The sequence below is a fragment of the Panthera pardus genome, unplaced genomic scaffold (genome assembly GCF_024362965.1).
Source record: "Panthera pardus isolate Hobbes unplaced genomic scaffold, ASM2436296v1 HiC_scaffold_8, whole genome shotgun sequence".
In the NCBI taxonomy this organism is placed as follows: Eukaryota; Metazoa; Chordata; class Mammalia; order Carnivora; family Felidae; genus Panthera; species Panthera pardus.
The window spans coordinates 12,406,197-12,423,002 of NW_026527013.1; the positions used below are offsets into that span (position 1 = coordinate 12,406,197).

Consider the following 16,806-nt stretch of genomic DNA (forward strand, 5'->3'; position numbering starts at 1 on the left):
ACACACACACACACACACACACACACACACACACACACCCTTCCACTACTGCAAGGTCTCCCCTTGGGAGGTCTACCCTGGGGAAGTGATTAACTATGCAGGAGGTGGGGAAAGGCAAGAGGGACGTATCAGTTCACCCTGCTTGAGGGCAAGCACTGCAGGTGACAGCAAAGTTGAAAACAGGTGAGGAGAATACACCACAAAGCAGTAAAAACAGCAAGGGCAGAACCCTTATGCGTGGGCCATGACCGTCAGGTATTTGCAAAGGGAGGGTCCAAGCCAGCACACACGGTCACGGCCCGGCTAGAAGCGCACAGCGATCATATACGCACACGGACCCGAATGTGGCAGGACGGAAGCCACAGGCTAAGAGACGTGGTTGCCCCCTGTGGCTCTGAGTTTGCCAGCGTTCTACATCAGTGCACCCTGCTTCACTGCTTTTGTGAGTAAGACAGAAAAGGGAAAGAGACACATTCAAGGAGAAGAGGGGTCTGAAGCTACGTGATTCTCCCTGGGGACCCTAATGACCGCCATGACGAAAGAAAGACGAGCTGAAGGCGTGTACCTGCCATTCGGCACAGGGTACGGCACCTCCACCCAGCCCGCTGGGAACTCAAGGCCTGCGGTGGGGACGGGAAGCGGGGGGTAAGGGCTGCAGTCCCCAACCACAAGGAGAACCAAAGAGCAAGAGAACCATGCCTGAAAGTTTGGACACACAGTGAAGCATCAAGGCGACCAAGACAGCCAGGGGGAGTTCAGGGCCAGAACTACCTGGAGACTCGAGGCGTAAACGCTTCAGCACTGCTGGGAGCCCACTGCTCTTGCCCCATCTACCAGAAATGGAAGTAAAAGAGAAACCGAGGTCACCCGAGGCAACCTTCCCGCCCTGACATGCCACCCTAGGCAGGAGGCAGGACCCACACTGAGTCCCAAAGGTCTCCACCCACACCTCTTGGCCCCGCACTCCCAGCACCAGGGGAAGCAGACCCACACAGAGGTCAACAGTGCCACCAGACAGATGCGGACTCAAGTCCTACCCCACCACTAGTGTGCTGTGCAACCCTGGGGAAGGTGAGCAGCCTCTCTGTGCCTCAGTTTCTTTATCTGGAAAATAAGGATAAGCATTCCCACCACCAGAGACTGACCTGGGGTGAGTTCTCCTCCAGTGCCGGCTGTTTACAGTTCTGTGCTCTCCCTTGTCCTCTCCTTCCACCGTCTCCCATGCAAAAATGTATCCCATCCCCGTAAATGTTCCCTCAGCCCAGTTCTACCTCAAGCTACTGACCGCCCCTTTCCCAGAAGACTTCCTGAAAGAGTGGTCTGCCCTTCGACTTATAAATTCATTTGTTCACTCAATCAACAAACCAAAGGTTAAGTTCACACCATGAGGAGGAATCAAGCATACAAAAGGGTGTGAGACACAGCTCTAGGACTCAAGATGGGGAGACACGCAGGCAAAGTGAGCCTGTGACTGCAGCACAAGGTGCCATGGGACATGAGGGGATGGCAGGATGCACAGCCGAAGCCTCCGGAGCCTGAGCGAGGGGTCAGCGATGGGCAAGGTGGGCTCTAGGACAGAGGGGGCCGCCAGGGACCTGGGCTCATTCAGCACGGTTTCAGCCAGCCACACGAGTGGACACAATGAGGTAACAGGGTCTGTGCCCGCCTTGCTGAAAAGCCCGGAACGTGATCCCTAAGGCGACCTGAGCAGATGTGCACACGAGCCAGTGAACTGAATATGCACTTAGCTACGCAGAGTGGGTGACAGGGGAGCACCCACAGGAAGCAACCAGGGAGAGACTTGGGCAGGCCTCCAGGATGATGAGGCCAAGGAATGCAGCCACTCACGGCGCACAAACACGGACAACATGAGCCATTCACCTTCACACGTTTCTCTGGGATGTCCCTATGGGCCATCGAGGTGGAAACCTCTGCCATTTCTACAGAATGCCTCGTGGAGCTCCTAGTCTGGAGGGGAATGTCATTACACGCGACAACACACACTGAGGGCCATTAAGGACTGGGAGGAAAAGACGGGGACAGCAGGGGCACTCGGCAGCCTAGACACGCACCTGCGAGGGCAGGAAGACCGGCCCTGCCCCAGCTGAGCCTGCCCGAGGGGATGCAAGGCAACAAGCAGGCCAAGGACACCGGTGACACAGACAGAAGGAGGCACCACTGGCGGGAAAACACCAAGGGAGGAGGGTCCTGAGGGGATCGGGGGACGGGCGTGTGGGGAGCAGTAGGAGGGTTGAGTGCAGCCACAGAGGGCAGGTGGATGGCCCTGGAAAGGGTCAGGCAATGAGAGCTCCCGGGACCTTGCTGGGCAGCCAAGGTGGAGCAGGGAGCAGATTCGAGCTCATTCTCCCCAAAGTGCTGTTTAAGATGAAAAGTGGCCCCGGCCTCCCCAGAGCCCTCCCTGGATATGGCTCCTCCTAGCATCCCAGAGAACAGCCCCCATCCGTTCTGTCCTTCCTTCCTCTGTATGGTGGAGCAGGCCCTGAACAGACTCACAGGGGCGACAGCTCAGCAGTAAGGGCCCCACACAGCAGAGCACCTACCACCTTCCTCGAGAATGCCCACTTCCCACAAGGCTCCCAGCTTTCCCCAAGGGGCCCTGAATCTTCCCGAAATTCCTTTCCTAGATCAGACACCCTGGGCCATCTTCTGAGCCCTGGCCCGATATTTGGCCATCCCCCAAGAGAGCCCACTGCCCGGGACTCAGGGCTCCCCAAGGCGGATGGGGTCAGCAGCTCTCCGTGCCCCTCCCCTCCACTCTGCGGATGGCATCATCAGCTTCCTGGCACCACTGCTCTTCTGTGGAGCCTGGGGGTCCTCTAGGCACCAGGCACCGAGCAGGCTCCAGATTCCACAGATTCCACGGAGGAGCGGAGCATCACGGTCTGATCAGGGAACAAACACAGAAGAGAAAACATGCTGGCAGGAGCAGGGAGAGGAATCACACACGGTCACGCCTCAGCTCGGAAAAGACCCTCTGTGGCTGGCAAAGAGTGTGAGTTGGCAAAGAGGGTTCCAAGCCTCTGCCGAGCTCTCGAGGTGCCCCACAGCCATCTCCTGCCCCCACCCCCCAGCTAGCTGCACTACTCCCCCCCACACACGCACACATCCACCTGGACGCTCACACACACTCACTCAGAGGCCCTTGCACACAACCGCGGGCACACAGCCCTCAATCCCGGCTTTCCTTCCTGCTCTGGCAGAAGCTCTACTACTGTGTGCCTCCCGCTCCTGGTCTCCCCCCAGATCATTCCCTATGCCTGCGGGGAGGGGGGCCGAGCCTGCTGAAGGCCAGTTACCTCCCAGCCCCACAAATGACCCCCTGCTTTAAAAAGCCTCCCAAAGTCCCCCCCAAATGAAATGAGTCCCTCCCTCACACTCCCATAAGCCCCGAACTTACAAATGAGACATTTCTTAAACGTCCAATTTTTGTCAAGGCCTCCCTCCTACATTTTCAATTCGGTGACGTGGGGGGGAGGTGGAGGTCTCACATTTATTCTACCTCTTGCCACGCTGGCGGGGTAAGCAGGCCTTCCTTAAACGTCTGTTTACAGATCGTTTGTTCACAGATGGAGCCTCAGGAGGGAGAGGGTGGGATGGGTGCAGCGAGAGCGATGCTCGGGTAGAGACACAGCTCCACCGCTCAGCAGCAGAGCGGGGCCTCAGTTTCCGCTTCCATAAAATGGGAACGATACAGTGCCTGCCCTGAGGATCGCTTTCAGCATCACGGCAAAGCGCACTCCACAAGCGGGAGGCGCTACTGTACCCATCAGCGCCCTTATTACCGCCACCGAGTCAGAGGAGCAGGCTTTCTTTACAGAGAATCGGTGGCGGGTGGGAAGGGAAGTCAGGCAAGGCTGCTAAGCAGGGCGTGTCCCACAAGCATCAAATCCGCAGTCCTTACAGCATGCCACACCAAATGATCTTGGCCAAAAAAATGATAAAATATTTCACCAAACGCTGGCTACGCTGCAGCACACGTCGTACTCGTTTTCTCTCTCAACTAGTCGGCTGAGCCTCTCCCAACATCTAGGACACCCCAGTCTTTTACTAGTTCTTAAGTCTTACTGATGATTTTTTTTTTTAACGTTTTATTTTATTTTATTTTATTTTTTTTTTAATTTTTTTTTTTTCAACGTTTATTTTATTTTTGGGACAGAGAGAGACAGAGCATGAACGGGGGAGGGACAGAGAGAGAGGGAGACACAGAATCGGAAACAGGCTCCAGGCTCCGAGCCATCAGCCCAGAGCCCGACGCGGGGCTCGAACTCACGGACCGTGAGATCGTGACCTGGCTGAAGTCGGACGCTTAACCGACTGCGCCACCCAGGCGCCCCCTAACGTTTTATTTTTGAGACAGGGAGAGACAGAGCATGAACAGGGGAGGGTCAGAGAGAGGGAGACACAGAATCCAAAGTAGGCTCCAGGCTCCAAGCTGTCAGCACAGAGCCCGACGCGGGGCTCGAACTCACGGACCGCGAGATCGTGACCTGAGCCGGAGTCGGCCGCTCAACCGACTGAGCCACCCAGGCGCCCCTTACTGATGATTTTTTTTAAAACGTGCAATTTCACACACAGAGGGTTAAGTGCTTAGTAGGTGTGAAGCAAAGGGTATTTTCAAGGGGCTCAAAGGCAACAAAAAATTAAATCAAGAGGCCAAATGCCAACGGGACGACGAGCTTGGCTTGAAAGAAAATGCCGATTCCCTGGTCTGGCGTGTGGGCGACAGGAACAACAGCACTGGCTCGCACCCACTCAGCAGCCGTGGGTGTCCGCTCGTCCCTATGGAACCCCCTTCACCATGGAAAGAGCACCCACGACGGATATGGGGTGCCCTGCGGGCACAGAGACCGTTCTAGTCTTCATCAAAGAAAACTCCCAACGGGAGAAACATTCTCAATAACACACACCAAGGTCTACCGGGTTCTGGCACCTCCAACCACAAACTGCCGCTTCTAGGGTGTGGGGAATTTTAGAGGGCTAATCCAGTCCCTGAGCCTTCCAGTCCAGGTTTAAGCGTGTCCATGTGAGGGCCTCACCATCAACAGTTCTTTTGGTTCATTCTTTCAGCTTTAAAAACAGCCTGGGGGGTACCTGGGGAGCGTCAGTTAAACGTCTGACTTCAGCTCAGGTCGTGATCATGGGTTCATGGGTTCAAGCCTCGCGTCGGATTCTGTGCTGACAGCTCAGAGCCTTGAGCCTGCTTCAGATTCTGTGTGCGTGTCTCTATCTGCCCCCTCCCCTGCTCGTGCTCCATCTCTGTCTCTCAAAAATAAACAAACATTAAAAAAAAAAAAAAAAGTGGTCTGAAAGAAGATCGTTTCCTTTTCCCACTGAGTATATAAAACTGAAAACAACCTTTGTGGATTAGAGAAGCCAAGTTTCTATGGATCAACAGGCATGCCTGTCACTGTCACTAGTAAATCAGAGAACCCCCTCCTATACCCTCTCATAGCGGAAGTGAAGAGACACCGGGAGCCCTGCGAACGTGTGGGGGCCTGGCCATCAGGATGCTGGTCTCCCAAGGCTTCCCTGACTCCCATCCCCAGGGCAGAAGGTGCCTGCTTCTCTACCCAAGACACAGAAAACATTTTCACTAATCAACTACCATCAAGGGCGGCTACAGACGCTGCTCCTGGTTGCTATTCGGAGCGTGTGGCATCCATCAACAGATGGTGATCACCTGCCTGCTGCAGGGGCTCGGGACACAGCAGGGACACAGCTGCTCCTGCCCTCCCAGGAGCCCCCCGGTGTGGTGTCCATGGGAGCGAACACCAGCTTTGGAGCTGCGGTCTGATCCGAGCACCCCACCTCCCTGAGAGGCCTGAAACCAGTCATTTTCCCTCTGTCCTTCTCAGTTTCCTTGTTCAGAAAGGAGCTGCAGGGACAGTGCCAATGACACTTCCCTAATGAGGAGTCAGTGGTGAGTGGGCACAAAGCGGGTGTCCAAACACACTCCCTTACTTCTGCGCAATACCTGCACCCCAGATCTCTCCCCGACACCTGGGTTTCCAGAGTCGGGGAAGGGGACTCTGACCGGGTCGGGACCGGGGCGGGGCGGGGGGGGAGGAGGAGGGGCGGTGAGCAGCCAGTCTGAAAGGCTGTACCCTACTGCCTCCAGTTCTGCCGGAACAGAAGAGGGAAAGGAGGAAGGAAGACCCAGGCCCCCTCTTCCTCCTGTCCTTATTTCCAATCCTCTAGGGCAACTCATTCCACCCATGCAGGCTGCCACCTGACCTCCACGGAGGAGTCTGCCACAGGGGGTCCTACTTATCTGTGTGCCTGGGAGCCCGGCTCCAGCTGAGCTATCTAAAGGGTGGGGGCTGTTTTATTCTTCTTGCTCTCATACCAGCACAGGGTGGATGCTCAGAAAGTGCAACCTGACGGTACCCCCAGGAGGCAGGCTGCTTCTCAACTGCACCTAAACGTGGGGTCCCACCAGGCCTGAAGGGCCTGCTGCAAGGTGACCCAGCCACCCACCTGGCACTGCCCAGCAAAGCTGGTCTGGCCCTGCTGGCTGCACACACCACACCTGCCCCTTTCTTCTGCCTCCTCCCCCCACTTAGAAGGCCCCTCTGCCCAAATAACCATCCCACACAGTCCTCCAATCACCAACCCCTCTCCTCTTCCAGAAACAACCTCATGCCAGGTTGCTCTTTTTTTTTTTTTTTTTTTTTTTTTAAACATTTATTTATTTGTGAGACACAGAGCATGAGCAGGCAAGGGGCAGAGAGAGAGAGACACGGAATCCAAAGCAGGCTCCAGGCTCTAATGTTTACTTATTTTTGAGAGACAGAGACAGAGTGTGAGCGCGAGAGGGGCAGAAAGAGAGGGGGAGACACAGAATCCGAAGCAGGCTCCAGGCTCTGAGCTGTCAGCTCGCGCTCAGAGCCTGACACCGGGCTCGAACTCACGAACCGTGAGATCATGACCTGAGCGGAAGTTGGATGCTTAACCGACTGAGCCACCCAGGCGCCCTAGGTTGCTCTTTATCACTTCGTGCCCATATCACAACAAGCATCTCTGAGCTAGTGCCCAGCTCTGTGCATTCTCTACGCAAGCGGTCAGATCTAAACATCTCACTTCACTCCTCAAGAACGTGCCACAGCTCCTCACTACCTCACACACCGTGGACCTGCCCTACCATTCTGCCATTTGCTCAACAGGATTACTGAGCACCTGGGGAACTAGGACAAATTAAAACAGGCCTTTTTGAGCGTAGTCTAGGTGGTGGGGGAGACTGACCATCCATCAAATAATCCCAGCAACAGGAAATTACAAACTGGTATGTGGAAAAGTACAAAGCATCCCCACAGGCAGTAACAGAGAAGCTGGGCCAATCTGTCAGGGAATGCTCTACCTGAGGAAGTGATGTGCCAGCTGAGATATGAAGAGGAGTAGAAGTTAACGCAGAGATAACAGGTGGAAGAAAATCCCAGAAAGGAACAATAAATAGCATGTGCAAAGGCCCTGAGGCAAGACAGAATGTCGCCTGAACAAGCAACTGGAAAAGAATGCCAAGGGGCCACAGGGCACAGCAAACAGGGAGGAGAGCAGAACTGGGAAGCGTGGGATGCAGGTGAGCAGCGCGCTGGAGGGGCAGAAGCCGGCCTCCAGTCTGCAGAGAGGGACAGCCAGGCTTCCTGGCACCACCCTTCCCTGCTTTCAGCCAGTGTCTACAAAAGGAGAACTGACTTTTTATCAGCCAGTCTGAACGTAATCAGTAAATCAATTCTGCCATTAGGAGTGCAACAGTCCCCCCCCCCCCCCCCGCCCCGCCCCTCCAGTAGGCAGAGCCAGGCGGAAGTGCAAGGAGATGGCTGTTTGTGGTCATCTGTAACCTCTCCCTCCCTCCAGCAGCTTGGGACATTAAGGGCTGGCCCTACCACTAGAGTGGGCAGAGCATTCTAAGCAGGAGCGGCCCTCTGGGCCACACAGCAGGCAGGTCTCCACTCTACCCCACCCCCCTCGTCGGCCACTCTAGGCAAGCAGACACCCTGTCAGTCCCTTTTGTCTCGGGCCAATCTGTAGGCCAGGCACAGACCATGTCCCATTTACCAAGCCACCTTCTCCCTTTAATCCCCAAGTCACCCTAACTAAAAGAGGGATGCGGAGCCCAAAGTTCCCAGCCCCGGCCTCACATTCGGCCCTTTTGAGCCGGGATTCCAATCCCTCGGTTTCTGTTCATTCTGCTCTGCCGCTGTCTGAAAAAGCATCCCTCCCTTCCTTCCCAATGTCCCCACGGCCCAGCCCCGGCGCCCTTCCTCCTCCATGCAGCCGTCTCCAACACACCCAAGTGGAAGCAAGTCGTCCGCCCCTCATCCAGCTCAGACCACCCGTGGCCTCTGCCTCCACTGTGGCCCAGACCACGCCGACCCTCCTCGTGGGCCGGACATGGCGCCCTCATTTCTGCCTTCCGCCTTGAGGCACCGAACACCCACGCCAGCAGGGAAACCGACCTGCTGACCCTCTGTAAAGACGAAAAGGCAGCCTTTCCGTTTCCCCCATGACTTTCCAGGGAGAGGAGATCAAAACAATAAAATAAAATTTTAAACACGTGATCTTCTCTCCATCAGACTCTACAGCATCTAGCGGATACAGCGCCTAGCACCCAGGGAGCACGGCCGTTGTTTAAAACCAAATGACCTCTCACACTGTTGAATGCTTGGCAGTGAAGAAATAAATAAAAAGAAACGGGAGTGCCGCACAGAGCCCCAGATCTGTGTCAGACGAGCTCTATCAGCACGAGCTTGTGGGGTGTGACTTCTCACAAGTGACCTCTGCCTCTGGGCCCCCGTTTACCTCTTCATAGAGGGAGGATAAGACGGACCACGGTGACTCGGGAGGGGGAGGTGAGCAATCCAAATGCCTTTTTTGCTCAGTCCTTGGCGCCTGTGCAGTGAGGCCTCCCCACCTCACCTGTGGGATCGTAAACTCGGTTTCACAGCCCTCACAGCGCGGACCACACGGCCCTGAGACAGACTACATACTAGCTCCTTTCCTGCTGTCTGCACCCCCCCCCCCCGCCGTCCTTAGAACCTCGGCTCCAGGGGACAGAGCTGTCTTCAGGTTCACTGCTACATCCCACTGGCCAGGAGGTGCCCAGCAAAGAGAAGAAGCCTGATACACATCTGCCGAATGAACAGCGCGATCCACAAACGAGAGGCGCTTTCTGACGGCACACCCATCACCCCGCGAGGTGCTGATACTCCGCTGTCAGGAGGCAGATACTTAGAGCTAGGCCCAGTTTGCACACGGACAAAGTGAGATACGGAAAATACCGCACAACCGAGGGCTCTGAGAGAACATCTGGGGACCATGACACTGAAAACACACACCCCCTGAAGGGACCTCATGGGGTAACGGGGTGGGAGAAGTGTCTTTGAGGAAGAATGTGGAAGAGCTTTCCGAGTGGATGCTGGCTGCTCAGGTGAAGTCTGGGAGGGGAGAACCCGAGGGCACCCCCAGAGTGGCTGACGGGCTGCCTCCTTCGCTCCTTCGGCGGGGGGGGGGGGCGGCTGTGTTTGTCCGTCGGCTCAATAACGGCAAGTGGCCTGAGGCATCAGAGAGTGGACGCTCAGCGCTTGGGTACCATCTGATCGAAGACAGTCCACTTCCGGGATCAGCTGATCGGGTAAAGAGCCAGATGTGGGAAAGTTGCTTTAAAGTGCAAAATTGGGGCAGAGGGAGCAAAACTTGTATGTTCTTGTTCGACTGGGAGCTACTCAGTCCACAAAAACCAGGCCAATGCAGGTCAATACGACAAAGAGCCAGCCGGGGAATTCTGGATCTTACGGGGCAGGGCCAATCTTTACTCTAAACCCTGGCTCTGTCCCCACCAATTTATACCACATCACCATTAGCATTCTAGTAAGACAGAGAGACTGGCAGTTATTTTAGAGGAAAAAAAACAAGGGACGAAAGGACAACCAAGTGTCCCAAGCACTTGGCATTCACTGCAGACACGTTCACCGGGTGTTGCTCTGGGCGAGGAGCCCAGCGGGCCGCCTGGAAGAGGGGAAAGAGCGGGGCTCTGCAGGCAGGCGGATGTGGGGTCAACCCACCAACTATGGGACTTTGGCAAGTTACTTAAATCTCTGTGGGTCTCAGTTTGTGAAATGGGAATAAAAACCTTCCAGAACATGGCAGCCATTAAAAAGCTGATGTGTCTCAAGGGCGTGGGCACAGGAAGTACCTGGCGGAGGAGGACCCCAGTGGCATTGGTGGGAGCACCCCCTTGGGCCCAGGACACTCTCTTCATCAGTGAGCCCAACGCTTCCCGCATGCTTCCTAGGTCGAGGGCCACACAAGGGACCCACAGAAGGTACAGGAGGGACAATGACGTTCTGGTGGGACTGATGGAAGACACCCCCAGGAAGGCCTCTGGGAGTGGCCTCCCGTGGGAGGGAGGTGGGGCAGGACGCAGCAGGAGGTCACAGCAGGAGGTGGGGGCAACAGAGCCACGGAGGGTGTGGGGGGAGCGCTGGGAACAGCAAGGGTCTAAGTGGAGTGGTGCGAGGGTGGGAGAGCAAGCTGGCAAGGTCAGGCGGAGCAGCACAGGGGCGGCCGAGCTGGACATACTGAGGGGAGGGAGACGGGAGTAGCTGGAAGCTTCTGGAGCAGGGGGTGGTTGTGCGGAATGAACTCGGAGGCAGAGGCTGAGTAGGAAGGGGGGCAGCCGCAGCCTGTGAACTTGTGGATCTGGTAAGGAAGTGGCCAATTCCAGAGGTGGCTGGCAAGGGAGAAACAGGAGGCTGGACTCCAGCAGCGTCTTGGTGGGGGAAGCGCACGCTCTGCGGGGAGACCCTAAGATGGGGGCAGACAGAGAGGACGCGGTGCTGTGAGGCTCAAGGGCAACCAGTGACAGGCCACCAGGGTGAAGGACGGCATGGTGACCGGCCACTTACGAGATCACACGGTACAAAGGGGGGAGGGACACAGGTGCACCTCCAGGCCAGGAGAGGCAAAGGGGAGCTTGCTCAGAGGCAGGGAGAAACGGAAATCACTGAGCCGCCAACTGAGGGAGAAATCCACCCTGACTCTTCCTTCACAAGAGCAAGATTCGTATTCAGGGTCATCAGAGACTGCACAGGGAAAGAGGTGTCACAGATACCGGGGACTGTGGAGCAGACCAGGAAAGATGCCTATAGCAAAAGTGCTGGCGACAGAGGGGAAACACACAGCCCCTCTCCCCTCTGCAACCCTGCGAGCAGCTGCTTTACTCACCTTCACCTGGCCATCCATGTTCCAAGTTCCGTGTTCCAAGAATGTTCCAAGTGTGCTCTACACCTCAGTCCAACCAGAGCACAGCCTCGCGCTCCAGGCGGCTCCCTGAATGCCCCCAACCAGAAATTATCCTGGAATCCTATCCACGCATCTCCGCGAATTATCTGTGAACCTGTGTGATCGCTCAGCTTAGACTGAAAGCGGCTGGACGGGCTAAGCCTCACACCTTGGCCGACAGGAACACCTAGTGCAGAGCTTCCCATAAGAACAGGTATAAAGAGGGGCGCCTGGATGGCTCAGTCGGTTAAGCGTCCAACTCTTGATTTCGGCTCAGGTCATGATCTCACGGTTCATGAGTTCCAGCCCCGTGCCGGGCTTTGCATCAACAGCGTGGAGCCTGCTTGGGGTTCTCTCTCTCTCCCTGCCTCTCTCTCTCTCTCTGCCCCTCCCCAGCTGGTGCTCAATCTCCCTCAAAATAAATAAACTTAACAACAACAAAAAAGAACAGGTGTAGAGAAATGTCAGATAACTACCTGAAGGAAGAAAGCCTGGTCACGCCTTTGTTCAACAAACGTGTAAAGGAACAGGAAAAAGCACAGAAGTCTGTGACCTAAACGTGTCATGGGCTCCTGGCTGTCAGTCTCTTGCAACTCCCACCCCTGTCCCCATCCCACACATAGAGAAGAAAAGCCACCTGGAAATGGCGCTGGCATGTATAAGTCATGGGTGTCTCAAGAGTTTACCTTGAGACACCTCCTGGGGGCTGGTCACAGGATCAAGAGGCCTGTACCTGCTCTCCCTGGGTGCCTGGGTGTAAACCATTGATTGGTGCCGAGGGGTGTGTGGAAAAAACACATTTCTGGTGGGAAGGAAGGGGCTCTACTTATGACAAGCGATCAGCAAAGGCCTCTGGGAAGAATGACATCTGAGCTACCGCCCGAAGGAGGGAAAGGACCCAGGAACCAAAAGCACCAAGGGAAGAGACAGGGAAGAGCACTTCTGGAAGAAGGAACAACTAGTGAGACACCCTGAGGACAGAGAAAGCTGGGACTGTGGGAGGAGCAGAAAAGCAGCAAGTATGGCTGCAGGGTGGGGACCAGGGAAAGCAGGAGGCGGGAGAGGGCTGGCAGGCACCAGACCAGCGAGGCTTCCTGAGAAAGAACTGGGAATTTATCCCAAAGGGTGCTAAGCACATGAATCACAGGACCCAAATCATGTTTCCATTCCTTAACTCACAGTGGCCTTCCTCTGAACCTAATTCTGCATCAGTAAAATGAGAATTTCCTTCTCCTTGTTGTGGGGATAAGTGCCAACATGTTAGAAAGCACTTAAACTCCAACGCACTCAATAGACATTAGCCACTGTTGTCATCAAAGTTCAAATTAGGGCTGTCAAAATTTGACAGGAAGTCAAAGGAAGTTTCAAAAAGATTCTTCCCCTCCCCAAAAAAATGGGAGCACGTTCTCATTAAGTGAGCCTAAGTGAGTTTCACCCAATGCACATATCCTAAACTATAGCGAGTGGCTATTAATAATAATACCCCCTATCCGTAGAGCACCTAATTTACATAGCACTTTCATACCTGTTACAAGAATGTATTAATTAATAACCACTGGCCTTTAACACTTTTAATTTCGTGACGGCGTTACAAATTGGCTAGTTCTTGTAAGATTTAGCAGGTATGTCTCTCTCCTTGGAAAAGCTGGCCAGTCATGTCAACCTACCTATCAGCTCTCTTAAGGTTCGGCATTCTTACTGCTGTGGTCTACATTCCCGTATGTCCCAATCTGCCAGAGAATTAAATGATGGTAATAATTATAGTTTCACGGAGTGCTTTGATGTGCCAGGCACTGTTTACTAAGCGTTTTACATGCTTAATCTTCACATCATCCCTATATGTTTTATATTTCCATTTTCCAGATGAGTTCTAAGCACTTCACCCAAGCACACTCAAAGGAATAAATGACAGAGCCAAGAACTAAACAGCAAGATGACATGACCCCGTGTCTTCACTCTTAATTCCAACTCCGTGCTAGATAGTTCAAAGTGCTTATAACATGGCGCTTGGTACAACACAAGTATTCAGTAAATAAAGGCAGCTGTCGTTAGCAGGACACAGGTAGTTTCTAGTTCCCATAAGAGTGTCACCTCCAGGAGAGCAGCGACCTTGTCTGTCTGGGTGACTGCTGCACTCCCAGCACCTGGCCCAACGCACATTTGACAGACAAATAAATGAATGAACATCCTTCCCAGAAAGCAAAGCTGCCTGCGCAAGGCTCTTTTTTGCACGTTATATGTCGCGCCGCTGTTACTGCCCCTTAGTAAGACAGACCATCAGGCAGATTTGAAGACGCAGAAAGGAGACGTGCGAGCTCCTCTCTCTCAATTCAAGGGTGGCAGAAACAGCTCCCAAGAGAGGGATGAGTCCGGGATCGCACTGCTGGAGGGTCCTGGCTCTGGCAGGGCTCTGCCCTCCACCCCGGCGGGGACACCGTCCTCGCCGGCGCTGGGACCCGGCAGAAAACAAAGACTCGCGGGGCTGTCGCACCGGCAGAAAGGCTCGCTCCCCTCGCCCACCTCCCAGAGCGAGAGCCCAGTGCCACCGTGCATCGCCCGGCCTGGGAGCTGCGGCAAAGGCCAGACTCGTAGCCGGGCCCGGGCCCTGAACCATGCAGATACATGCAGCAGCCCCGCCTGGACGCCGCCCGCAGAGGGTCTCCAGGGCGCGGGAGGCCGCGGGCCGGGCCGGCCTGTCACCTTCAGGACCGCCCGCCCACTCGCCCTCCCTCCGCGCGGGCCCGTCAGCACGAGCCGCCGCCGCTCGGGTGGGCCTCCCCGCGCATCGGTCTCCCCGGGGCGCCCGCCTCGCGCCTTACGCCCCGGCGCTGCACCCCCGCCCGCTGGCCCATACCTGCTGGGAGAGCGGGATGAGCGGGGCCGCCATCTTCCCGCGGACTCGGGCTCCGAGCGCCGGGGAGACGGGGGCGGGGCCGCGCGTGCGCACTGGTGCGAGGGGCGGTGCGCGCGCAGCTGAGTCCGGGAAGGGGCGGGACCGAGGCAGGGCTGCGCACGCGCAACCGAAACCGAAGGGGCGGGGGCGGGGCCGCGCACACCTAGCCCAGGCCGGGAGGGGGCGGGGCCGGTTAGGCGCGCGGGTCCCACCGTGTGAACCAGCCTATTTGCCCCGTTACCCCTCCGTCCGCTGCGTAAGTCTGACATGCTGTCATTCTTTCAGGTGCCGTTCCCTTTTCCGTGCGCCTGGCAAATCCTTATGGGAAGGTTGTTACGCACCTCGCGGAGCGTCAGAAACCTCGCCGTGCCCAACTACACTCGCTGTTCCCAGGATAGGGTGTATGTGTGGGGGTGTGGGGGGGTGGGGGGGTGGGAGGGTGTGTGTCTGTGTGTGTGTGTGATGATTTCCCAGCTCCCATTTCTAGCAGGAGGCAAATCACCTTAGCAAGTCACTTAACTACTTTCTCGGAGCCCCTAGTCCCCCCTTCTGAAAAGTGGGAGTGGTAATATATGGTTGCTGTCGTTCCACCTCCATGTCTCACACTGTGCCTGGCACAGAGCAGGCACCGGACGTTTGCTGGAGAACCGGTACTGGAGAGGGCATTTATTTCTCAGACGTTTTGTCTTCCATTCGCGAGGGACACACACTCCTCTGTGGCCAGATTCCACTAACAGGATGAGTAAGGATTCCACTAACAAGATGAAGAAGGAATCCTGGGCAGCTGACCGCAAGGTCTCTTCAGGGCAGGTGGGCATCCCCTTACCTGCCCTCCTCCTGTGATGGTGGCACAGTGAGTCTGATCAGGCCCTGTTTCTCAGGCAGGCAAGCTAGAAGGCCATGTGATCTCAGGGGTGGGGCACAGCTTCCTGTCTCCCTCTTCCATTTGGGAGTCTCACAAGCTCCTGCTGATCTTATGAGACACCCCTGAGTAAAGAGCAATGATATGAGACCATGTGTCATCTGGTCTCATCTTGAGAGTGTTTTGCTGTCTGCTCTAAGTTTTCAGTCTCATCGTGCTCCTACACTTCTCCATCCCCTGTATAAAGATCAATGGGAAGGGGCACCTGGGTGGCTCAGTTGGTTGAGCATCTGACTGATCCTATGATCCCAGGTGGTGGGATCGAGCCCCATGTCAGTCTCTGTGCTGAGCGTGGAGCCTACTTAGGACTCTCCTGGGGCGCCTGGGTGGCTCAGTCGGTTAAGCGTCCGACTTCAGCTCAGGTCATGATCTCACGGCTCGTGAGTTTGAGCCCCACATTGGGCTCTGTGCTGACAGCTCGGAGCCTGGAGCCTGCTTCGGATTCTGTGTCTCCCTCTCCCTCTGCCCCTCCCCTGCTCTCACTCTGTCTCTCTAAAATGAGTATGTTTAAAAAAAAAAAAAAAAAAGGATTCTCACTCTCTCCCTTTCCCTCTGTCCCATTCCCCCCAAAAAACAATGGGAAGCCACAAGAGGGATCTAAACATGATCAGATTTGTGTTCTAGAGTGGTGGCTCTGGATGCAGGAGGCAAAATGTACCGAGCATAGATGGACGGAAGGGAGTGGGTCAGCTGGAAAGCGTAGTGGTGGTCTAGGTGCGGTGATCAAGGCTTTTAGCTGTCTTGAGTGCTTTATTAGTCTGTGTTCCATAAGGAAAAGTCATTTTATTTTTTTAAATATTTTTTAAGTTTATTTATTTATTTTGAGAGAGCAAGAGAGTGCACCCAGGGGAGGGGCGGAGAGAGGAGAAGAAAGAATCCCAAGGAGGCTTCATGTTGACAGCGTGGAGCCCAACGCAGGACTTGACCCCACGAACAATGAGATCGTGACAGAAGCCGAAACCAAGAGTCAGACACTTAACTGATTGAGCCGCCGAGGCACCCCAGGAAAAGTCATGTTAGGTATTTCCCACAGAGGATGTTTCATACGGGAGAATGAGTACAAAAGTATGCGAAAAACAGAACAGGCATATAAGGTCGCCTATCGATTAGTAACTGTAGGGAGCTTCAAGCGCTTCTAAGACTAAAGGTCAAAAGGGAAAAAGGTGTGGCCCAAAACCCCAAATCACTGGACCCTGAGCAGGAACCCGGAAGCCCGCAGTCCCCAGCCACTGCTGCTTCTGCCCATCATTAAAGCCACTGCTTTGTTCTTATCATGCCTGAGATGCCCGCAGAAGCCTGACAAAAAAATGGCTTCTCCTCTCCACCTGCCTTCCCACTTCTTTCTGACGGAACATGACAGGAAACCAATGGGCACGGGTGTCCGTGAAATGGCATATGCAGGCTTCCAGCCTTGGTGTCAGAGCCTATAGAGACCAGGACAACAGAGACTCTCCTGCATCCTCTTGCCTGGACACAGAGGCTTGGCGGTGTGAGTCCCACCCAGCCAGCGGCCTGGGATTCCCTCTTACTCCTGTAACCACCACACTGGGCAGTGATCCCCCCTCCTGGGCCTCTCTCGCTGGACAGAGCTGCACTGTCCAACATGGCGGCCACCCGTCAGGTTGGCTGACTAAAGTCAAATTAACTTAATTTAATTAATTAAATAAGATTGAAAATGCATCCCTCCATA

At 55.2% G+C, this 16,806-nt stretch overlaps 1 protein-coding gene across 11 annotated transcripts in view; it reads right to left on the bottom strand.

The window, feature by feature from the left end:
• Window positions 1–14,238, bottom strand: part of EPS15L1 (epidermal growth factor receptor pathway substrate 15 like 1) — a 96,892-nt gene extending 82,654 nt beyond the window's left edge. For 6 of the 11 annotated variants that reach the window (XM_019416188.2, XM_019416185.2, XM_053897873.1 and 3 more), the window contains exon 1: window positions 14,156–14,237. In XM_019416188.2, the coding sequence (XP_019271733.2) occupies window positions 14,156–14,188 (33 nt within the window). In that variant the 5' untranslated portion in view covers window positions 14,189–14,237. Of the gene's footprint in view, window positions 1–14,155 lie in introns of all 11 variants that reach the window. The other 5 variants (XM_019416182.2, XM_053897872.1, XM_019416179.2 and 2 more) reach the window with 2 other exon arrangements.
• Between the last annotated feature and the right edge of the window lie 2,568 nt (window positions 14,239–16,806).